Genomic DNA, 25,865 nt, shown 5'->3' on the forward strand with positions numbered 1-25,865 from the left:
AGAACCAAGCTTAGAACTAAAAGTCTGGTTAGTGCTTCAAATCAGTATGAGAGTGACTTTGTCTTCAGTGATTCATGGGTTTTTGACAAATTTTTTTACAGTTGCTTTTCTCGTGTGACTCTTCACAGTTGAGAGTATAGTCATAATTATCAGATGTGTTAAGTCTTTGGCCATTGTTCTAATTTAGGATGGTAGTTTTTGTTTTTCTATTTTTGTCCTCTATGATAAGGAATCGCATAGAGTTTTAAGAGGCAGGTATGTATGTTTGTGTATGTGCAGGTGTGTGTAATAAAACTTAACTGTTTTGTAATATAAAACCCACTCACTCTTGATAGGTAATAAAATATTTTTAAGCTTTATGTCAGTGCGACAGTGGTGTTTTTCTAAAATAGATTTATTTAAATGAGTATTTGAGAATAACAGCTGACTTTTTGAAATTTACATTTTTTGCAGTTATTTTTGTAAAATTTTAGAGTGGGTAAAAGAGCTCACATTTGGTTCTATACTCTATACTGTTAAGTAAACATTGTTAATTATTTTAGGTTAGCTTCTTGAGTCATATCCTGAAGTTCTGAATACTGTGGACCACTAAATAGCATCTTTCTTAGTAACACACCTAATTGATTTTTAAAAAACTAATATAAAATATTACACATTCATATTATTTGGTCTGAGAAGGAAGTCTTTTATTGTAGAAGCTAGCTGAGATGATTTCACCAGAAAATACTGGAGTTTTATATTTGGAGGCTTTGGGCCACAAGTAGTTGACTGAGTAAATATAGGTTTATTGCTTATATAGTAATTTAATCCAGAACAAGGTAATTGGTGGGGGATTGGTTAAGACAGTAATGTCATATCTCTGAGTGAGCTTCTCTGTGAGACTCTTGGCTTTCTCCTCCTGGTAAAGAAATGATTGCTGTATCCTGCACTCAAGACAAACAGCCAGAGAAAGTGGAAAGGAAATTCTCCCTGTACATTTCCTTTTTTTCTTTTTCAATCAAGCAAAAAGATCTTTTCCAGAATCCCCACAAAACTCCCGCTGAGTTTCCTCGGTTACAAGCCCTCTGTAAACCAGTCCACCAGCAGAGGTAGAAGGGGATTAACTTTTTGCTTAGATCAGTCATTGTTCATCACCTGGTTCATCCCCTAGGGTGAGAGGCTTATCATCAGTGATTATATTGCACTCCGTATCTGGAGAAAATCAGCATTTTCATGAAGGAATAAAAGGGAAATAGTTGTTTGGGTAGGTAACCTAGTAGAAGAAGATTTTTTATTGCCTAAAAATAGTTGAAATAGCAAACTTTTAGAAGAATAAGTCACTTGGATATGGAAGAAGCACTGTAAAACAAACAGGTGAAACGGTCAAAAAAATTTAAAGGCAGATTGGTATACATAATGTAAAGAACAGTTGGAGCATAAGTTGTAAGACCTAAGTGCTTCTATCTTCTTACCTTTATGCTACATGAACAAATCCATTTCACTTATTAGGACTCACTTTTCTTTTGTAAAATGTGTGGGATTACATTAATGGCCTTCATGTTTTTTTCACACCCCAAATTTGGGATGCTCTAAAAATTCCAAGTGACCTTGAATGACCTCCTGCTTTTGCCCAGAAGGTTTCATTTGTATTTTCAGGTTTATGTGGCCAAAATAATAATAATAAATGACTTTCCCTAGGATTTACCAGAACTTAATGCCATGCCATGTTGTGGAGCCCAAATAATTAAATTTGAAATATTAATAACATATTTCAGAGGAAAGGTATGACTTTATAAGAAAATTTTCTACAAGCAGAAATTGTTTTTCTTAATCCACAGTGATAGAAATTGGTGTTAATTATAGCCTTTATTTCAGAGACAGTGATGTACCTAAACATTTTTATGGTACCTGCCTTTAACTCACACAGCAATCTTGTAAAGTTGGTAGGTTAACATTTCCATCCCACCAATAGGTGACAGAACTAAAACTTAGAAAGTATGTAGCAGAACAGACATTTGAACCTATGTAGATTTGACAGAAGCCGGGAAATAAAAAAGTAAATTGGAGAGAAATATTTTTTCTTTTGCCAAATAGTGCCATAAAGCAATAATTGTTAAAAAATGGATTTTTCCCCCTAAAAGTTATGTCCACATTCTGTGTGGACTCCTACCTTTTAAACTGTAATGCAAATGTGATCCTGATTTTCATAGTCAAGTGCTATTAAAATTTTAGCATTGCAAATGAGTGAATAAACAAGCCTCCCTTAGTGCCATGTTCTTTGGCTGGTTAAAAATGTCATTCGAAGTAGTGTCAGACTGGGGGTAATTATAATCTAGCCAACACCGTTTTTAGTGTTTAAAACAGGAAGTCTTAGATTATGACTTCTGTGACTGTGACCCTTTTTAAACTCAAAAGAATTGATTAAGAGCTAGTCAGTAGATCTTGCCTGTATCATATAAACTTGATAATTTTGAAAATGCTACCTTGTATATTTTGCATATTGGTTTCTGAATTTAGATGTACTTTTTTATTCAGAATATTTTGGTATTGATTTTGCCAAAGTAGTCTTCAAAATTATTAACATCTTCTAAGCTTTCAAAAATACTTTCTGGGATCATTGAAATGATGTTGCTTTTACTTTGTCAGATAAAGTGTTTGGCAAATACATACATGTACGTGTATGTACATCACACAAGGAGATCATTTGTTTTCATTATTATTGTAATAAGATAGTTGGCAGTTTACACAAAGTAGTAAACCATAAGTTTACACAGGTTGCCTGAATTCCACCCACCCTCATTCTTCACAGTGTTCTCTAGTCTTTTCTAGAAATTAGCAAGAAGTGCTCTAATCTTTAATAAATCTTTCTTGTGACCACAAGTCGCTTCTGCTGGCTGTCAGTACACCAAGCTGTTGATGTTTCTGGAGAGGTTCTTAAAAACCTCCTCACTCAGTTACTTGAGGTTATATGAACTCTCTGTCCCAAAACTGTATGTGTGTACATGGTCTTCTGTAGTTACAGTAATTAGTATTGTGGCCCGCAAACCTCCAGCCCCATCTCAAGTGTACCCACCCAGTTCCCAGCTGGCTTCCACGGAGCATGGAGTGAAACCGGGGAGGTAGTGAAGAGAGAAGAACCAGGTCGGCTTCCACCCTGGAGAGGGTTGCCCTGTAGTTTCTCCATCCCCAGAAACTGCACCTCTCCTCTGTTCTTGCCAGTGCTTCTAGATTTCAGCCTCAGATTTTTAAATTTTCTTCACCAGTGTTCTTGTTCCCTCCAAGATCCATAAATGAGTGTATGTTCCATGTCATTGTGACTAAATGGCTGTTATGCTGGTCCTGAAACAAAGGAGGTTTTGTGTAATGAAACCAGCTGTTTTTTCAGCTAGAAACTGGTGGTGATTTATCTTTGTATTCCATTCATTGTTTTTTATTTGGCATATATATTTCTTCATTTTCCTTTTTTTCATCCTGTATATTTGGGGAATCAGTCCATACCAGCCTAGAGAGAGCTTCCTTATTCTTTATAATCACATAGTTCTACGCTTAGGTGTTTATAACAATTTATTTAACCAGTCCCCCTTTTGGAGGGCATTTGGATTATTATTAGTCTTTATTGCTAATTGGTAATAAATGAGATAAATTCACCAAGTAAACAGACATTCTGGTGGGCAAGCAAAACTTTAATTAATTTATTTTTTAAGTAAAAGGTTTATTTAGAGGGATACATACTCCATAAACAGAGTGTAGGCTGACTCAGAAGGCGAATGCATGGAAGCAAAACTTAGAATGTTGGGATTTATTATGGATTATTTAAATATGTTATCAACTTCCCAAATAGACTAAATGTCCTCTAAGTTCTTTATTTGAAGCAATTTTAGTGGACATGTTTGTATAAATTGGTGGTGGGTAAATAATGATAGTTATATAGAATAGTAAAAATGTCATAGATTGTGTCCTAAATTTCAGCCTGAGCTGAAATTACTGATTGGCCTGGTAAGTCTCATCTAGCACCTCTGCCTATTTTTATTTAAGTTTTATTGAGGTATAATTGACATGCAATAAATTGCATATATTTAAAGTGTATAATTTCATAAGTTTTGACATGGGTGGGTATATGCCTGTGAAACCATCACCACAATCAAGATAGTTAACATTCCCATCATTCCCAAAGGATTCCATTTGCCCCTGACCTCTGATCTGCTTTGTGTCACTATAGATTAATATGAATTTTCCAGAGCTTTATACGATATGTCCTCCTTTTATCTAGCTCTTTTCTCTCAGAATAATTATTTTGAGATTCATCCATGTTGAGGCATGTGTTAACAGTTCATTACTTTCTGTTGCTGAATAGTATTCAGTTGTCTCAATATACACAATTTGTTTATCCACTCACCTGTTGATAGAGTTTGAGTTGTTTTTCTTTTTCATCTGTTACAAATAAAGCTACTGTGAAGGCATGTCTACAGGTCTTTGTATGAACATATGCTTTCCTTTCTCTTGGGTAAATATATGTTGGTGGAACGGTCAAACCATATGGTAGGTGTATGTTTAACTTTTTAAGAAACTGCCAGCTGTTTCCGAACTGGTTATACCATTATACATTCCCACCAACGGGATATGAGAACTACAGTTTTTTCCACATCTTGCCAATATTTGGTATGATTAGTCTTTTCTAATCTTAAACATTCTAATAGATGAGTATCTCACTGTGGCTTTAATTTGCATTTCTGAGATAACTGATGATGTTGAGCATCTTTTCATTGCTTCTTGGCAATCTTTGTATCCTTGGTGAAATGTCTTTTCAAATGTTTTTGCTTGTTTTTTCCCTTATTGGATAGTTTTCTTACTTTTGAGTTTTATATGTTCTGGACACAAGTCCTCAATCTGTGGCTTTATTTTAACTCTCTTCTGAGTGTTTTTGGAGAGCAGAAGTTTAAAAATTTGATGATGTCCAATTTATCAATTTTATTCTTTTATGGATTTTTGTTTTGGTGATGTGTCTAAAAAAGTCTCTCGGTGTCACATAGATTTTCTCATATCTTCTAGAAGTTTATAGTTTTAAATTTTACATTTAGATCTACAGCCTATTTCAAGCTAATAATTGCATGTGGTACAAGGTGTATGTCAAAGTTCACTTTTTTACATATGGATATATCCAGTTGTTAAAATATTTGTTGCAAAGGGGGGTTCCCTGGTGGCCTAGTGGTTAGGATTCTGGGCTTTCACTGCCATGGCCTGGATTCAGTCCCTTGTCGAGGAACTGAGAATTCCACAAGCCACAAGGCGTGGTCAGAAAACAATTTTTTTGTTGAAAAGACTATACTTTCTTTACTGAATTGCCTTTGCATTTTTATCAAAAGTCAATTGTCGATATATGTGTAGCTCTATTTATGGACTCTGTTATGTTCCATTGATGTATTTGTGTAGCTCAACATCAATACCACACCATTATGATACTATAGTTTTATAATAAGTCTTGAAACCAACTTTTTTCTTGTTCAAAATTGTTTTGCCTTGTGCTTCCCTGGTGGCGCAGTGGTTGAGAGTCCGCCTGCCAATGCAGGGGACACGGGTTCATGCCCCGGTCTGGGAGGATCCCACATGCCGTGGAGCGGCTGGGCCTGTGGGCCATGGCCACTGGGCCTGCGCATCCGGAGCCTGTGCTCCGCGGCGGGAGAGGCCACAGCAGTGAGAGGCCCGCGTACAGCAAAAAAAAAAAAAAAAAATTGTTTTGCCTATTCTAGGTCCTTTGCATTTCTGTGTGAATTTTTAGAATCAGTTTGTCAGTCTTTTGGGGAAAAAGGAAATTGGAATTGTGTTGATCTATAGATGAAATTGGCAAAAATCAACATTTTAACAATATTGGTTCTCCTTACCTATGAACAAGTTATATTTCTCCATTTATTTAGGTCATTTTTAATTTCCCTCAGCAAATTTTGTAATTCCACATTTACATCTTTTGCAGATTTATCCATATTTTATAAATTTCGTTCCTACTATAAATGTTATTTAATTTCAAAATAGGCTAATTATTCTCCACTTCTGAGATAATTTTTCCTGAGTACTTTATCCAAGGTTCTGGGAGTGATGAGTTTTTCTGGTTTGACTGGTAGGAACAGGACACTGTTTCCTGTGTGCGAAGCAGGCACTGTTCCGTCTAATGCGTGCGTTCTCATTGATGATGATATCACCTCCAACTTGGCAAAAATTGTGTTTTTTGTTGGGATGCATGTGTGTGTGCGTATATATGAAAAATCTCACATAGTACCATGATTTGTGGCCCTCTAAAGGGCCGAAGTGTATAAATTAGGTATACAGTGGTATTAAAATTTCATGGGGGCAATTAGGGAGAAAAAAATCTAAAAAGGCTCTTGGGTCAGGGTGATAAGGAAAAAAAGGTTGAGAAACACTGCTTTAATTATTTTGGATGCTTCTTTTCATGAGTCTCCAGTGGTATTCTTACACACGTCATGTGCTGCTCAGTACTCAGTGGAGTACACGAAGGGATATTCTGCAGGTCTCTGAGATTCTCTCCTTGTACCATCCTCTCCTCTCTGTTACTCTGTCCTGAGAATTCTAATCCTGGTTTTCTCCCCAGACTGTCAGCTCTGTCTCTTCAACTCAGGGAAATATGCCTATTAAAAATATACATAGCTCTGGAAAAGCCATTGAGAAGCATTTTATTGATTGAAACAGCTGACTGACATTCCACTGAATGTTTTCACACTTACACCTTACATATTTTGTGAAATGGCAATTTTTTATTGTAGTCCAGCAGTATTTTTTAAAAAGAAATTCTGTACATTAGTTTTCAAAACACTGGTGTTGCATTTGATAATTAAAATTGCCCAATCAGGGACTTCCCTGGCAGTCTAGTGGTTAAGAATCTGCGCTTCCACTGCAGGGGGCATGGGTTCGATCCATGGTCAGGGAACTAAGATCCAACATGCTGCAAGGTGTGGCCAAAAAAATAAAAAAGAAACCAAAAACAAAATTGCCCAATCATAGATGGCATCACCTCTGCTCCCTCTTACTCTTATAAGACCTGGTATTGATATGTAATTTTGGTGTTTTATTTTTTTATGAAAAGCAAGTAAGTCTTAGCCTAGGAGTATCTGATTACTGCTAAATTTGTAGAAGAGAGTAAATTCAGTATTTAGAATAGGATGCTCTGTGGACTTGTCTTTTTAATATTACTACTGATAGAGCAATATCTAGATTACAACATGAATTAATACTAGATTCAAAACTTCTTAAATAGAATTTGCGCCAGGGCAAGAATCATGCCTTCCACTGTGTAAGACAGATAGCACTGGAAACGGATTTTGGAGGTCTAGTAGTTACATCATCTGTTATAGATGAGGCAAAAATAAGACCCCTGGAGTTTATTTGGTCACTTCCATTTAGCAGAAATAGCTTAAGAGCCTGGATTTGTTAATGTCCAGTTCAGTTTTCTGCCCATGTTGTCTCCCCTGGCTTGACACCCCTCATTTCTGCCCAGTGGGTTACTATTACAGCAAAGTTCTTAGCTTTTCTCTTGTAGCTGTAAGTATATAAGCCCTTAGTAAATACTTGATAGCCTAATTTGATATAATTTGGTATGTTGGTTCATTCCCTTGATGAATATGTGCCATTTACCATGCTGGGTATTGGGGAGACCAGTCATATATACTTTTTTCCCCTGTCGTTCATGCTCTTTTCCGACTCAGGATATCAGTTGTGCCCACATTGTCTCCAACTCCCTTTACCTTGTCTCAATTTCTGTTCATTCTGCAGATTGCAGTTTATGTCAGGCAGAACTCTACGATGGCCTACAAAGGTCTCATTCCCTGGTGTACATCTCCTGTATATCTCCTGTACTGTAAATATGATAGGATGGCACTTCTGTGATGAGTTTATGACATCTGGCACAGTTGGCTTTAGGAAAGTGAGATTAGCTGGATGGACCAGACCTAATGACATGAACTCTTTAAATCTGGATCTAGAGTCAGAAACAAAGGGAGTAAGGAATGTGATATGAGGCAGATTCTCTGCTGCTGACTTTGAAGATGGAGGGGGCCACATGCCAAAGACTGTGGGACTGTGGGAGCAGAGGGATCCTTCTGGCTGACAGTCAGGAAGGAAAATTGGAACTTCAGTCTCTCAACTACAAGGAACCAAATTTTGCCTGAATGAGCATAGAAGTGACCTTTTCCCTTAGTCAGGCCTCCTTTTGAGAACACAGCCCGTTGACACCTTGGTTTCCACTTTAAGAGCTACCCTGAGCAGAGAACCCAGCCAGTACCATACTTGGACTTCTGCCCTACAGACTGGTGAACTAATAAATGAGTGTTGCTTTAAGCTGCTGTACTTATGGTAATTTGTTATGCAGCAATAGAAAACTAATACAAGACTTAAGTATCTCTTTTTCTGGAACACCTTTCCTGGTCCCCCAGGTAGTATTATGTTAGCCTAATAGATGGCTGTAGCACTCTGAACTTCTCCTTTGTAACACTCAATTTATTTGTGTCATGTTCAGTAACTCTCTGGAGATACAGACCTTGTTTGTGTTCTGTATTTATACCCAGTATAGTCATCCCTCAGCATCCATGGAGGATTGATTCCAGGACACCCTCCCCCATCTCCGCCAGACAACCAAAACCTGTGGATGCTCAACAAGACCCTTGTATAAAACGGTGTAGTATTTGCCATTTGTATAACGTACGCACATCCTCCCATCTTCATGTATACTTTAAATCATCTCTAGATGACTTACAATATCTAATACAATGTAAATAGTATGTAAATAGCTGTAAATACAATGTAAATGCTATATAAATAGTTGCTGGCCTGGGACAAATTCAAGTTTTGATTTTTGGAACTTTCTGGAATTTTTTTTTCCAAGTAGTTTTGATCCATGGATACAGAAGGCCGACTGTAAGTAGTAGCCATTTAAAAAGTGTTAGAAATGAGTAAATAAAAATAAGGCATAGTCTCTGACTTTAGCAAGTTTATAATCCAGAGTGTTTGGCTGTATTGTTTGTAGGTGTTTTCTTGTTTGTGTCAGGGGTGTGTGGGTTTTGGGTTTGGTGGGTGGGGGCAGTCTACTGTCAGTTGCCCAAGTGCAATTAAGCTAAACAGGCTTCTTTCCACAGTCTTTTTGCCTTGCATTCCCATCAGTACTTGTTTAGACAATTCAAATCACTTTGACATAGGAAGGGTGAATTCTTTAAAAAAGCAAAACCAAAAAAACATATGTGCTTGAAATGCAGGCAGGCAAAGGCTTTCGTGAAAAATAAATCTATCATTTGCACCATTCTGCTGATGGTCTATCAGAGCATTGACTTTAAAGAGACAGCTGGAGGTAGACCTGTTCCACCCTATTCTCTGCCGAGGGGACTAAATCCCATCTTCCCTCAATGCTCAGGAACAGAAGTTGGTTCTTAGGGAAGGTATTTAATAAAGTTTTTAGCATTTGCATTTCCCTGACAACCTCGAAAGCAGCTTTACTGTTGTATTACAAGTCTAAATCATACTCAGTAAATAGAAGTAAAGTTTGCAGGATTGCTGAGCATGACACATAAGCAACACAGGAAATAATAGAAACGTTGCAGGTGAAGAGGGGATTCAGAGATGTCATTCAGTGTTAAGAACTGCCTAATAAAGCCAAATGTATAGTTTTTTGATAACATGGGGTTCAGTTTTCATTCAGATCATGTTGCCAAAACAGTGACACATATAAACAAGTCTAAATAGCTAATACATTGGTAATTTTATGTAAACCAAAGTACCTGTAATAGCCAGAGTCAGATTTGGGAAAGGAAACTTCTTGTCCCATCCTATCCCAAATCATGTATTGACAAATAAAATATAAAATATTTTAGATGATGATTTTAGATTATCTACTGTGAAAGTGAGTGATTTGAGTCGATTAATTACTAAATATACATTTTTCATAAAACAACGATAAAACCTTGAGATATTTTTTTGTATCTTAGCATAATTACTTGTTGAGGAAAATGTAAATTACATAAATATTTTAAACTAATAATGTATCATTTTTTTCCCTCAGTAGTTTTTCTAGAGAATCAATGATTTGAATATGACTTACCCAAGTGATTTGAAGCATGTTTTCTTGTACAAGTGCAAAAAATAATAATTTATTCATTTTAGAATATATTTGTCTTCGTATGAGAAAACAGTTACAAAATGCTATATGTCAAGTTTTTATCATTAGTTTGGAAGATAGATATGTACAGTGAGGGTTTTGGTGTTTTGTTTACATAGAAACTAGATTATTTTGTTTGAGTGTTTTCAGATTGCATTGCACAAACGCAATTTCTGGTAATAAAATTTCTATTTTTATTCTTAATTCCCTTGTAGATCCAAATGGTAGTTGGGGGAAGGGCACGGGTGTAAGGGTGAGTAGTTTTCTTTTCCAATATTGAGGAGACTTTCATTTTCATTTTGAACATTAGTTCAGGAGAATGAATCTTGACAAACCAACAAAGGAAGCTACTTTTCTTAAGCTGAAATATTGTTTCAGAGCCTGTCTTTTCTGCCAATTTTTTTTTTAAGGATTTCCTTTTTTAAAAAAAGTGGTATGTATGTATGTATGTGTGTATGTATGCATTTATTTATTTTTGGCTGCGTTGGGTCTTCGTTGCCGTGCTCAGGCTTTCTCTAGTTGCAGCGAGTGGGGGCTACTTTTCATTGCGGTGTGGTGGGCTTCTCATTGCAGTGGCTTCTCTTGTTGCAGAGCACAGGCTCTAGGCGCGCAGGCTTCAGTAGTTGCAGCATGTGGGCTCGGTAGTTGTGGCACGCAGGCTTCAGTAGTTGTGGTGCATGGGCTTAGTTGCCTCGCAGCATGTGGGATCTTCCCGGATCAGGAATTGAATCCGTGTCCCCTGCATTGGCAGGTGGATTCTTAACCACTGCGCCACCAGGGAAGTCCATCCTCCAATTTTTTGATGCACGTTTCCTCTTAGTTCAAATGTGTTTTAATAGATATTTTGAAAGAATGTTGAAGCACTCATGTCTGATCTTTTTCTCCTTTCTTGTAACCTTTTAAAAATTATGAAATATAACTCATTTAAAATATGTAGAACAAATATAGAATGTGATGAATTATTTAAATGTAACCACTACCCAGATCAAGAAACAGAACACTCTAGCATCTCACAAGCGCCCTTTGTGCTCACTTTGTGATTAGAACTGTTTCCTCCCACCCCACAATGTAACCAGTAATCTGACTTTTTTTTTGCGGTATGCGGGCCTCTCACTGTTGTGGCCTCTCCCATTGCGGGGCACAGGCTCCAGATGTGCAGGCTCAGCAGCCATAGCTCACAGGCCTAGCCACTCCGCGGCATGTGGGATCTTCCTGGACCGGGGCACGAACCCGTGTCCCCCGCATCGGCAGGTGGACTCTCAACCACTGCGCCACCAGGGAAGCCCTGACTTTTATTATAGTCTCTTTCTTAGTTTTCTTTTATAATTTTGCCACCTAATTATTCCTCCCTAAAGCAGTATAATTTTGCATGTTTAATTAAATGAGTCATACAACATATATTCCTTTGGGTTCTTGTGCACAAACTATCTCATTTTAAAAATTTACCTGTGTTATGTATTGCTAAAGATTATTCATAGTATTCCACTGAATGCATATACCACAGTTTATCCATATTCTGTTGATGGACAGTTGGGTTGTTTCCAGGTTTTGCCTGTTGTAAACAATGCAACTATTCATAAGCACGTCTTCTGTTGCACATTACCGTGCATTTCTATAAGACATATACCTAGGCATAGAATTTCTGGCATATAAGGCTATGTGTATATTCAACTTAGAGAATGCTATATTCTTAAACAATATACACGCCCATTAGCACTATATGAGAATTTTTGGTGGCCCACATCCTTGGACCATATTCTTGCTTTTTGTCTTATTTATTTAGCCATTCTGTGGTATGTGGTAGTATCTCATTATTTGTAAAGTTTGAGGGTTTTTTTTTTTTGATGACAGTGTCACGTGCCTTTTTATATGTTTATTAGACATTCATATAACCTCTTTTATGAAGTGCCTGTTAAATCTCTTGCCCATTTTTCTTTTGATTTCTCTCTTTCCTTATTAATTTGCAGTAGTCCTTTATATATTCTGGATATGAACCCTTTGTGAGTTTTGCAGATATCTTCTCCCATTCCAATTTGCCTTTTCATTCTTTACTGTGTCATTGAACATGGGGTCTTAATTTTAATGTAGTCAGGTGTTTCAGTATTTTCCTTTATTGTTAATGCTTTTGAGTTTTTGCTACCTTAAGAAGTCCTTCCTTAACCTGAGTCATAAAGGTAATGTATTTGTTTCTCAGAGCTTTATCGTTATGCTCTTTAAATCTAGCTTTATGATATACTTGCAGTTAAATTAGGCATATAATGTGAGATAGTGGGGAGCTTTTCCCCCCTTTCCAAGTGGGTACTGAATTGTCCCAGCACAATTTAATTGCCCATATTTTGTTGGACTGTTTTCTAACTGTTGAATTTTGAAAGTCCTTTGTATATTATGAATGCAAGTTCTCTGTCAGATATGTGATTTACAAATGTTTTCTCCCAGTGTATGTCTTTTCTTTTTATCTTCTTAACTGTATCTTCCTGAGAGCAAAAAGTTTTTCATTTTGATGAAGTTGAATGTATCAGTTTCATGGATTTAATGTATCAGTTTCATGGATTGTGCTTTTGGTTTCACATCCAAGAGCTCTTTGCTTAACCTACTTGTTTTCTCCTATCTTTTCTTCTAGAAGTTTTAAAATTTTAGATGTGGCAGTTGGGTCTATGATTCTTTTTGAGTTAATATTTGTGTTAGGTGTTAAGTATAGATTGATGTTAATTTTTTGACATGTGGATATCCAGGACCATTTGTTGAAAAGATTATATATCCATTCAGTTGCTTTTTTACTTTTGCCCAAAATCAGTTGATCATATTTGTGTGGGTTGATATCTGGACTCTTTATTCTGGTTATCTCTTTCCCTTTTAATACCACACTGCCGTGATTACTGCAGCTTTATAGTAATTCTTGAAATCACATAGTGTAAGACCCCCAACCATGTTCTTTTCTATCAAAATTGCTTTGACTATTTTAATATCTTTGCCTTTCCACATAAATTTTAGGTTGTTATATCTACTGTGAGTCCTGCTGGGATTTTGATTAGGATTGTATTGAATCTATATAGATCAAATTGACATCTTAACAATAATGAGTCTTCCAATCCATGACCATGGTATTTTTCTCTATTTAGGTTTTCTTTATTTCTTTCATGAATGTTTTGTAGTTTTCAGCATATAAATCTTGCAGATTTTTGTCAGATTCATACCTAGGCATTTCTCTTTTTTCTTTCTTTCATTCTTTCATATTGTAAATGTACAGTTTTTAAAATTTTGATTTCCAGTTGTTAATTGCTAGTATATAGAAATACAGTTGCTTTTTGTATGTTTACCTTGCATTCTGTAATTTTTCTAAACTCATTCTAGGATTTTTTTTAATAGATTCCTTGGGATTTTCTCTATATACAGTACCTCATCTATGAACAGAGACAGTTTCATTTCTTCTTTCCCAATCTATATGCGTTTTATGTTACCAACTAGAACTTCAAGTATGAGAATGAATAGAAGTGATGAAAATAGGCAAACTTGCCTTTTTCCTTATCTTAGAAGGAAAGCATTCAGTCTTTTGCCATTAAATAGGATATTAGCTGTAATTTTTGTAAATTACCTTTATCAAGTTAAGGAAGTTCCTTTTTATTCCTAGTCTGCTGAGAGTTTTTTTAAAATCATGAAAAGGTGTTGTTTTTTAAATGTGATGATCATGATTTTTAAAAAATATTACTTCTACAGTTTTCGGTTTTTTAAATTTTATTTATTCTTTGGCTGCATTAGGTCTTCGTTGTGCGCGGACTTTGTCTGGTTGCAGCGAGTGGGGGCTACTCTTCGTTGTGGTGCGTGGGCTTCTCATTGCAGTGGCTTCTCTTGTGGAGCATGGGCTCTAGGGCGCGTGGGCTCAGTAGTTGTGGCTCGCGGGCTCTAGGGCACAGGCTCACTAGTTATGGCGTACAGGCTTTGTTGCTCTGCGGCATGTGGGATTTTCCCGGACCAGCGCTCGAACCCCTGTCATCTGCTTTGGCAGGCAGATTCTTAACCACTGTGCCACCAGGGAAGTCCAGGAACATTTACTATTTAAATTGCCCTCTGAATACTGCTTTAACTTCATATCACAGATTTTGATATATTTTCATTTTCATTCAGTTCAAAATGTTTTCTAATGTCCTTTGAGATTTCCTCTTTCCTGGGTTATTTAGAATTAGTTTTCTTCTTTTATTCTACTTTACTATTAAAGTATATACTTTGATTTTCAAATACTTGGGGATTTTCCAAGTGTCTGTCTCTTATTGGTTTCTGGTTTAATTCTGTTATGGCCAGAGTACATCCTTTGTGTAATTTCAGTTTATTTTAATGTATTAAGGTATGTTTTTTGGCCCAGAACATGGTCTACCTTGATGAATGTTTCAAGTGCAGTTAAAAATAATGTTTATTCTTTTGTTCTTAGGTAGCGTGTTCTGTAAATATAAGTTAGGTTCAGATGATTACTAGTGTTTTTTAGCTCATCTGTATCTTTGCTAATTTTTCTGTTTACTTGTTTTCTTTGGTACTGGGTGAGGCATGCTGAAGTTTCTTGTAATTGTGGATTATCTGTCTCTCCCTTCCTTTTTATCAGTTTTGCTTCCATGACTTTGAAGCTGTTATTAGGTACATATACACTAGTATTGTCATACTAATGAGGTTTTGTCTGCTTCTTATTTATTTTGGGGGTTTTGTTGGGGTTTTGTTGTTATTTATTTTTGATGAATTGACCCTTTAACATTATGTAATGTGCCTCTTCATCCCTGGTAACTTTCCTTGTTCTGATTTTTCATCTGATGTTACTAATAGAGATACTTTAGCTGTCTTTTCATTACTGTTTGCATGATATATCTTTGAACAACTTATAAACTTTCAGCATAAATATATCATTATATTTTAAATGGTTTTTTGTAGGTAGTATTGTTTTTATATCCAAAATGACAATCTGTGTTTTTTAATTATTGTGTTCAGATCATTACATTTAATGTGTTTATTGATGTGGCTGGATTTAAGTCTGCTGTTCTGTTATTTTTGTCCCTTTTAACTTTGGCTCCTCTATTCCCTCTTTCCTTCCTTCTTTTGGATTATTTGGATATACTGTTTTTGCGAACTTAATGACATTTTGACCATATCTTTATTATTTTCTTAGTAGTTGCTCTAGGGATTATAATATAAATACGTATCTTTTCACAGTCTACATAGAGTTAAAGTTTTACCACTTAAAGTTTAAAAAAAAACAAAAGCCCTTACTTTCCCCTCTTTGTGTTAGAGTTGCCGTGTAATATATGTAATACACTGAATTCCTTCCCAGATAACATTAAAGTTTTTTGCTTTCAGTAAATTGTGCATCCTTCATATTTGAAGATCTGTTTCCCTCTGGTAGCATTTCCTTTCAGCCTGAAAAAACTTCCTTTAGCATTTCTTGTAGACCAAGTCAGCTGGGAATTAATTTCCTTTAGCTCTCTTTTATCTGAGAAATGTTTTTATTCTGGCTTCATTACTAAAGGATGCTTTCATGTCATACAGAATTCTTGTTTGACAGGTTTTTATGTTTTTATTTTTCTTTAGTTTTCTGGCCTCCCTGGTTTCTGATGAGAAATCCACAGTCATTTGAGTATTTCTTTTATGTGTAACTTGCCTTTAAAGCAGGCTGAGGAAAACAATTTTTGTCTTTCTGTTTGGGTTTTAACAGTTTGATTATGGTGTGTCTCAGTATGGTTTTCTTTACATTTATCGTATTTGTAGTTCACTTAACTTATTCAATGTATAAATTTATGTCTTTTACCAAAAATTGGGAAATTTCCAACCATATTTCTTCAGATTTCTTTTTTTCCTGTGTCAGTTTCTTTCTCCTCTCTTTCTGGGACTCAGTGACACAAATGTTAACCTTTGATATTGTCTCAGATTGGTATTGTATTCAATACAGATATTTATACTGAAAATCTTCCTGGATACAAGGATAATTTCTTTAAAGGTATTAACAAGTCTTGGTTATATAACTAAGGGGGAAAGTCCTCCTTTTGATTCAGCTGGTAAATGAAAATATAAATTATATAAATCACTTAAAGAATAACATATAAAATCACTTAAAAGTAACATACTGCCACATAGACTTGACTTTAAAACATTTCATAGTTTAAAATTTTATTTCATAATTTATAATTTAAAATGGATCATTTTGGTTCCCACCCCCAAAAGAGGTTTCTGTGTGTGGTATATTTACAGAACCATGTTGATCCTTACTCACCACAAATAGCCATGTTTATATTTATCCACTGTGTTCAAGCATAGAACTTTTGAGATAAGATCAGATCTTTCTAGTGTATCTAGTGATTTAACTGGTATATTTCAAGTTCAGGATGAAGTTTTCCCCCCCTCTGATTGTAGCTGTGTAATCTGATTCTTGATTTTTTAGCTCTACTCTAAATTAATGTTCAAGGTTATAATACCTGTAATTTGCTAGTGCTGAATATTCCGATTATCTTTATTAATTGAGAATATGTGTTTAATTGAACAGTTAAATATCATGGCCGTAGTAGTATATACGCATATATTTGGGATTAGATTTCTTTTTCTCAGGCGGCTGTTATTATATAAAATGTTATCTTGTGCTGAAGGTTAATATTTATAGTTGAGTGAGGGCATGTTTGAGTAGCCTTGTTTAAAGTATTTGTTTATAAATGGAGACTGTTCTCCTCTGTGACTCCAAGGTACTAATAGTTAGTCCCCAAAATAAGCTTCATCAAGAAGTATGACTAGTTATTTGTTAAGTGTATCTTCCTTGTTTACTAGTCATAAACTGAAACTGTTAATAATTGGTTTAAATGTAACTTTCAGTTACATGTATTGTCTAGTAGGCAGTGTGATATTTTTTGTTTAAATTATTTATCTTATGAGTCTCCTGTTTTATTTGATTCTTTTCTAAGAAATGAAAATCTCTCTTCTTCCTAGACTTTGTACTATAAGTTTCATTTAATAATTGTAATTGTCACAAATTGAGGGCTGTAAAAAAGAACATTAAGGTTGTCATACTGTGGAAAATTTTTCTGAAGTGGGACCATACTTCTACAGTTATAGGACAGTGATGAGTCCTTTGTTACTGCTATGATTTTTTAAAATAGATTATTTTCTAAAATCCAACACATGTGCAGATATTTACAGATAAACACATGAACGTAAAGCACGACAGCTACCGCATTGTTGCTGTTAACTATTAAACTGTAAGGAGGTGAAGAGGTCCAAAGTGTAACAGTAAGAGGAACCTTGGCCTCTAAGCAGACAGACTAGACTCTAGCCTGTGTGTCCTTCCCTGGTTCAGCCTCTTTGAGCCCTACTTTTCTCACTTGTAAAACGAAGCGATTGAATTAGATGATCTCTGAGGCTGTTTCTGTTCCCAGTATGTTACTTTGACAAGTCTGTAAACTATTCTGTTTGCTTTGTGAATTATATCCCTTAAGCCTAGGTCATTTCACAGCGGTTTTGGGGGGTAAGAGGGATGCTTCATCACATTTTAGCTTAGACTCCAGTTAATGATTCCTTTTTCTTTTGTTACATTTTTCTTTTCAGTCGGTAGTAACAAAATTGATTTGAATTTCTACTCTAATAGGTGTCTTGCTTGTTCTGATATTTCCCTCATACCATGTTGTCTAGAACACTCAAGTATCTGGGAAGAAAAATAATATCAAAGGCCATATAAAATCACAAAGTGACAGAAACTTTGGCTACTGATTTAATGTTCATTCATTTTCCACCTTCTAATGGGCAGAGCTCTGATTTTGTTCAGGCATCTTATCCCCCACCTCATTCACTGGAAGGCGACCACTGAGAAACACTTGTGAGGTTCACAGACCAGAGGCACAGGCTCACTAAAAGACAGACTTACTCATAGGACTGTAGAACACTGGCCTTGCCCTTACACCTCACCAACACGTTACAAAAGGCGTAGTTATCCAGTACATCATGTCTGGTCATGAAGAAAAAATTATAAGACTTACAAAAAGGCAAAAACCACAATTTGAAGAGACATGAAAATTCTAAGAAACAACCAAAAGAAATGCTAGAAATGAAAAACACTGTAACAGAAAAATGAAGAATGCCTTAGCTGAGGAAAGAATCTCTGAGCTAGAGGATGTCTCAGTAGAATCCTCAATACCTTAGAAGCAAAGAGAATGAAGACTGGAAAAACAGAAGAGAACATCCAAAGACTGTGGGGCAACTACAGAAGGTGTAACATACTTATAATGGGAATGTCAAAAGGAGAAGACAGAGAAAGGAACAGAAGAAGTATTTGAAACGATAATGACTGATTATTTCCCCAACTTAATGTCAAGATACCAAACCATAGATCTAGGAAGCTCAGAGAATGCCAGGCATGATAAATGTGAAAAACAAACAAATAAACAAACTGTACCTAGGCATATCATTTTGCAAACTGCAGAAGATCAAAGGTAAATAAGTCCTGAAAGAAGCCAGAGTGGGGGAAAACACCTTATAGAGAAGCAAAGTTAAGAATTACATCCAACTTCTCAGACACCATGCAAGAAGAAGAGAATGGAGTGGAATATTTAAAGTGTTGGGAGAAAGAAAAAAAACACCAACCTAGAATTCTGCACCTTTATCCTTAGAAGATAAAGGAGAATAAAGACTTTATCAAACAGAAAAGTTTGTTACCAGTAGACCTGCCTTGCAAGAAATGTTAAAAGAAATTCTTTATACAGAGGAGAATAAGTCAGGAACTCGGATCTACATAAAGAAAGGAAGAACATTCCTACATAAAGAAGGAATAAGTCGAAGTAAAATATTTTCTTATTCTTCATTGGTCTTACATTTAAGTTCGTTCAAAACAATACTAAATATTCAATTATGTGTGCTTATATATATGTATATATGTCATATATTATGCTTAATTATAAGTGAAATGAATGACAGTGATGATAAGGAACAGGATGGAAGAATAAGGGTTATTTTGTTATTATAAGAACTGACAGTACCCATGAAGTGGTATTTGAAAGTAGATGGATTGGCTATAAACGTATACTGTAAACTCTAGGGCGACCATTAAAAAAAATTTTTTTTAAGTAGAACTGATAGGCTAAATAAGAATGGAGAGAAAATGGATTCATATTAAATTCATGCTCAAGTAAAGCCACAAACGGCAGGAAAAGAGTGGAAGATAAAAATAGGAATAAAGAGTGAGGGAAACAGGACTTCTCTGGTGGTGCAGTGGTAAAGAACTCGCCTGCCAATGCAGGGGACACAGGTTTGATCCCTGGTCTGGGAAGATCCCACATGCCGCGGAGCAACTAAGCCTGTGCGCCACAACTATTGAGCCCGCATGCTGCGACTACTGAAGGCTGCGTGCCTAGAGGCTGTGCTCTGCAACAAGAGAAGCCACCACAGAAGCCCGTGCACCGCAATGAAGAGTAGCCCCCGCTCTCTGCAGCTAGAAAAAGCCCATGCACGGCAACGAACACCCAACGCAGCCAAAAATAATAAATAAATAAAATAAATAAATTTTTTTTAAAAAGAGGGAAACAAATAGAAAAGTGTAATGAATATAGTAATATTAATCCAAGTATTGGGTTGGCCAAAAAGTTTGTTTGGTTTTTTCCATAAGATGGCTCTAGTAGCACTTAGTTGTCTTTAATTTCATTCAAAACAATTTCGTTAGATTGTATGTGACGGCTGTCATATCAGTGTGCATTTAAAAAAAGACATCAAAATTGGTGAATTTTTGTGTAGCCATTTTCATATTGAAGATGGAAGAAAATAACATTTTCAGGATATTGTGCTTTATTATTTCAAGCAAGGTGAAAGCACAACTGAAACGCACAAAAAGATTTGTACGGTGTACGGAGAAAGTGCTGTGACTGATCGAATGTGTCAAAAGTGGTTTGCAGAGTTTCGTGCTGGAGAGTTCTCGCTGGACGATGCTCCACGGTCGGGTAGACCAGTTGAAGTTGATAGTGATCAAATCGAGACATTAATTGAGAACAATCAACGTTATACCATGCGGGAGATAGCCAACATACTCAAAATAACCAAATCAAGCGTTGAAAATCATTTGTGCCAGCTTGGTTACGTGAATTGCTTTGATGTTTGGGTTCCACGTAAGTTAAGTGCAAAGAATCTTCTTGACCGTATTTCTACATGTGATTCTCTACTGAAATTTAACGAAAACATTCCGTTTTTAAAACATTGTGACAGGTGATGAAAAGTGGATACTATATAATAATGTGGAACAGAAGAGGTCATGGGGGAAGTGAAATGAACCACCACCAACCACACCAAAGGCTGGTCTTCATCCAAAGAAGGTGATGTGTATATGGTGGGATTGGAAGGGAGCCCTCTATTATGATCTCCTTCTGGAAAACCAAACGATTAATTCCAACAAGTACTGCTCCCAATTAGGCCGACTGAAAGCAACCCTTGACGAAAAGCATACAGAATTAGTCAATGGAAAACGCATAATCTCCCATCAGCATACCGCAAGACCGCATGTTTCTTTGATGACCAGGCAAAAGCTGTTACAGCTTGGCTGGGAAGTTCTGATTCATCCGCCGTATTCACCAGACATTGCACCTTCCGATTTCCATTTATTTTGGTCTTTACCAAATTCTCTTAATGAAAATATTTCAATTCCCTGGAAGACCGTAAAAGGCATCTGGAACAGTTCTTTAGTCAAAGAGATAAAAAGTTTTGGGAAGATGGATTTACGAAGTTGCCTGAAAAATGGCAGAAGGTAGTGGAAGAGAAGGGTGAATCATTGTTCAATAAATTTCTTGGTGAAAATGAAAAATGTGTCTTTTATTTTTACTTAAAAACCGAAGGCACAGGACTCTCTTGGTGGTGCAGTGGTTGAGAGTCCACATGGCAATGCAGGGGACAGGGGTTCGGTCCCTGGTCCAGGAAGATTCCCACATGCTGTGGAGCAACTAAGCCCGTGCGCCACAGCTATTGAGCCTGTGCTCTAGAGGCCGTGAGCCACAACTACTGAGCCCACGTGCCACAACTACTGAGGCCCACACGCCTAGAGCCTGTGCTTTGCAACAAGAGAAGCTACCACAATGAGTGGCCCCCGCTCACTGCAACTAGAGAAAGCCCACGCATAGCAACGAAGACCCAGCACAGCGAAAAATAAATAACTAAAATTAAAAAAAAAAAAGAAAAACCGAAGGCACTTTTTGGCCAGCCCAATATATCAGTAGTCAGTGCTCAAATGAACCAGTTAAAAGAAATTGTCAGAGATCCAAAAACAAGACAACTATATGTTGTTTACAGGAAACCTGCTTTAAACAGAAAGACACATATAGATACAAGTAAATGGATGAAGAAAAAAATACCATGCTAACACTAATCAAAAGAAAGCAGGAGTATATACTATTGGTGGGAATGTAAGTTGGTGCAGCCACTACGGAAAACAGTATGGAGGTTCCTCAAAAAACTAAAATTAGAATTACCATATGATCCAGCAATCCCACTCCTGGGCATATATCCAGACAAAACTATAATTAAAAAAGATACGTGCACCCCTATGTTCATAGCAGCAGTATTCACAGTAGCCAAGACACAGACACAACCTAATGTCCATTGGCAGAAGAATGGTTAAAGAAGATGTGGTACATATATACAATGGAATGTTACTCCACCATAAAAAAGAATGAAATAATGCCATTTGCAGCAACATGGCTAGAACTGGAGATTATCATACTAAGTGATGTAAGTGAGAAAGAGACAAATACTGTATGGTATCATTTATATGTGCAATCTAAAATGTGACATAAATGAACATATCTGTGAAACAGAAGCAGACGCACAGACATGGAGAACAGACTTGTGGTTGCCAAGGGGGAAGGGAGGGTGGAGGAAGGATGGAGTGGGAGTTTGGGATTAACAGATGCAAACTATTACGTGTGGAATGGCTAAACAACAAGGTGCCACTTTATAGCACAGGGAACTATATTCAGTACCCTGAGATAAACCATAATGGAAAAGAAATAAAAAGGAATGGGTGGGTGGGTGGGTGTGTGTGTGTGTGTGTGTGTGTGTGTGTGTGTCTGTGTAAGTAACTGAATCACTTTGCTATACAGCGGAAATCAACACAACATTGTAAATCAACTATACTTCAATTAAAAAAGAAGAAGGAAGCAGGAGTAGCGATGTAAATTTCAGACAGAGCATACCTCAGAGCAAGGAAAGTTATTGGGGTAAACAGGGGCATTATATAATAATAGAAAGGTCAGTTCTTCGGGAAGACATAATGATCCGTTTATATACCTAACAACAGAGTATCAAACTATGTGAAGGAAAAACTGATAGAACTGCAGGGGAAAATAGATGAAACCACTGTTACAGTTGGAGACTCCAACACTCCTCTATCGAAAATGGACAGATCAAGTAGGTGAAAAATCTGTAAGGACATAATCAATAGCTCCATCAAACAGCTGGATATAGTTGACATCTGTAGACTACTTTATCCAACAACTCCAGAATATACATTCTTCTCAAGTTCACATGAAATATTTACCATGATAGAATACCTTCTGGGTCAGAAAACACACTTTCTTCAACAAATTTAAAAGAAGAGAAATTATGCAATGTCTGCTCTTAGACCAAAATGGAATTAAACTAGAAATCAATAACAGAGAGCTAACTGGAAAACCCCCAAGTACGTGCAGATTAAAACAACAAACTTCTAAATAATTATGGGCCACAGAGGAAATCTCAAGTGAAATTTAAAATATTTTGTACTAAGTGAAAATGAAAGCACAACTTACCAAGGATAAGGATACAATGAAAGCATTGCTTTAAGCTGGAAATTTATATCATTGAATGTATATATTAGAAAAGAAGATTAATAATCTAAGTTTCACCTTAGGAAACTATATAGAAAAAGAAGAGCAAGTTAAATCCAACATAAGCAGAAGAAAAGAAACAGAGCAGAAATCAATTAAATTGATTTTTCTCTATTGATTTCCTGTTTTCAATGAAACCAAAAGCTGGTTCTTTGAGAAGATTGATAAAATTGATAAGCCTCTACGAGCTAAGAAAAAAGGAGAGGAGGCACAAATTACTAATATGAGAAATGAAAGAGGGGATATCACTATGGGTCCTATAGACATTAAAAGTATAATAAAGGAATAGTGTGAATAACTCTATGCCCACAAATTTGACAACCTACATGAAATAGACCAGTTCCTTAAAAAATGTTTTTGGGCCAAGACTCACAAAAGAAATAGACAATCCAAATAAGCGTATATCTATTAAGAAATTGAATCATAATTAATAACCTTCTGAAATAGCACCAGGCCCAGATGGATTCACTGCTGAATTCTACCAAACACTTAAGGAAGAACTTATACCAAACACTTAAGGAAGAAATTATACCAATTCTCTACAGTCTGTTTCAAAGGATAGAATCAGAGGGAATACTTCCTAACTCATACTTTGAGGCCAGCATTACCCTAATAGGAAAACCAGACAAAGACATTACAAGAAAAGAAAACTACAGACCAATATCTCTCATGAACACAGATGCAAAAATTTCTAACAAAGTATTAGCATATCGAATCCAACAATGTGTAAGAAGAGTTCTATATACCACGGCTGGCTGGGATTTATGCCAGACATGCAAGGCTGCTTCAACCTTTGAAAATCAGTTCATGTAATATATCAAATCAACAAGCTAAAAACGAAACCACAAGATCATATCAATAGATGCAGGAAAAGCATTTGGCAAAATCCAACACCCTTCATGCATGATAAATTCTCTCCATAAACTAGGAATAAAGGAGGAACTACCTCAACTTGATAAAGAATATCTACAAAAAACCTACAGCTTTATATATTTTTTTTTTTTCTTTTTTTTTTTTTTTTTGCGGTACGCAGGCCTCTCACTGTTGTGGCCTCTCCCGTTGTGGAGCACAGGCTCCGGACGCACAGGCTCAGCGGCCATGGCTCACGGGCGCAGCTGCTCCACGGCATGTGGGATCTTCCTGGACCGGGGCATGAACCCGTGTCCCCCGCATCGGCAGGTGGACTCCTAACCAGTGCGCCACCAGAGCAGCCCTAACATTATATATATATATATATATATTTTTTTTTCTAACGTTATATTTTAATGGTGAGAAACTCAAAGCTTTTCCACTAAGACTGGGTATAAGACAAGAGTGTTCTTTTTTACAACTCCTTTTCAGCATCATTCTGGAAGTTCTAGCTAATGCAAAAATACAGGGAAAGGAAATAAATGGTATACAGATTGAGAAGGAAGATATAAAACTGTCTGTGTTCATAGATGTCATCATCATCTAGGTAGAAAATCTAAAAGAATTGACCAAAGAAGGATGTGGAGCAGTGGGAACTCTTAGTCATTGCTGGTTGGAATGCAGCGTGGTACAGCCACTTCAGAAAACAGTTTGGCAGTTTCATAAAAAACTAAGCATACTCTTAGCGTATGATCCAGTCATCATATTTACCCAAATGAGTTGAAAACTTATGTCCACACAAATACCTGCACCTGGATGTTTATAGCTGCCTCATTCATAAGTTCTAAAACTTGGAAGCAACCAAGAAGTCCTTCAGTAGGTGAATGGATAAATAAACTGTGGTGCATCCAGATAATCGAATATTATACAGCACTAAAAAGAAATGAGCTATCAAGCCATGAAAAGACATGGAGCGGGACTTCCCTGGTGGTCCAGTGGTTAAGACTCCGTGCTCCCAGTGCAGGGGGCCCGGTTTCAATCCCTGGTCAGGGAACTAGATCCTGCGTGCTGCAACTAAAGCTCCCGTATGCTGCAACTAAAAAAAAAATCCCATGTGCCGCAACTAAAGATTCCACATGATGCAACTAAAGATCCCGCATGGTGCAGTGAAGATCTTGCGTACCACAACTAAGACCTGGTACAGCCAAATGAATGAATGAATGAATGAATAAATAAATAAATAAATTCTGATCTTAAAAAAAAAAGACACAGAGAAACCTTAAATGCATACTACGTAGTGGAAGAAGCCAATCTGAAAAGACTACATACTGTATGATTCCAACTATATGACATTCTGGAAAAAAAAAACTTCGGAGACAGTATAAATATGAGGGGTTGGGACTTCCCTGGTGGTCCAGTGGTTTAGACTCCAGGCTTCCACTGCAGGGGGCGAGGGTTCGATCCCTGGTCAGGGAACTAAGATCTCACGTGCCGCAGCTAAATGAATGCATGAATGAATGAATATGCAAATAAATAAATATGAGGGGTTGGTGTGGGATGGGAATGAATAGGCAGAGCACATAGGATGTTTAGGGCAGTGAAAATACTCTGATACCATAATGATGTATACACGTCATTAAACATTTGTCCAAACCCATAGAATTTACACCACCAAGAGTGAACCCTAAGGTTCTGGACTTTGAGTGATTATGATGCGTTGATGTAGGTTCATTAGTGTAGCAAATGTATCGCTCTGTTGGGGAGTGTTGGTAATGCTGGGGGCTGTGCATGTGTGGGGGTAGAAGGTATATGGGAAGTCTCTATACCCTCAGTTTTGCTGTGAACCTAAAGCTGCTCTTTTAAAATTTCATTAATTAACTAATTAATTAAAATAGATACACAGGAAAAGATGTCTTCTCTCCTGTTGCCGGATTTGTTTGGGGTGAACTAGCTTGAGATGAGCCTTTACACTGGTTATAACGTATAGTTGTAGTTGGAGGCACAGTGGAAAGGTAGAGTTTCTGAGAGACATCTGG

At 36.6% G+C, this 25,865-nt stretch overlaps 1 protein-coding gene across 10 annotated transcripts in view; it reads left to right on the top strand.

Annotated features, from left to right (window-relative positions):
• The window catches only part of ANKRD28 (ankyrin repeat domain 28), a 185,792-nt gene that overhangs the window by 66,129 nt on the left and 93,798 nt on the right, over positions 1-25,865 (top strand). The window contains exon 3 of one of the 10 annotated variants that reach the window (XM_073803675.1): positions 8,550-8,657. The exons of 8 other annotated variants lie outside the window; for them this stretch is intronic. In XM_073803675.1, coding sequence (XP_073659776.1) covers positions 8,550-8,657 — 108 coding nt within the window. Of the gene's footprint in view, positions 1-8,549; positions 8,658-25,865 lie in introns of those variants that run through there. One more of the 10 variants, XM_019934412.3, reaches the window with a different exon arrangement.

This window comes from Tursiops truncatus, chromosome 4 (genome assembly GCF_011762595.2).
Source record: "Tursiops truncatus isolate mTurTru1 chromosome 4, mTurTru1.mat.Y, whole genome shotgun sequence".
Classification (NCBI taxonomy): Eukaryota; Metazoa; Chordata; class Mammalia; order Artiodactyla; family Delphinidae; genus Tursiops; species Tursiops truncatus.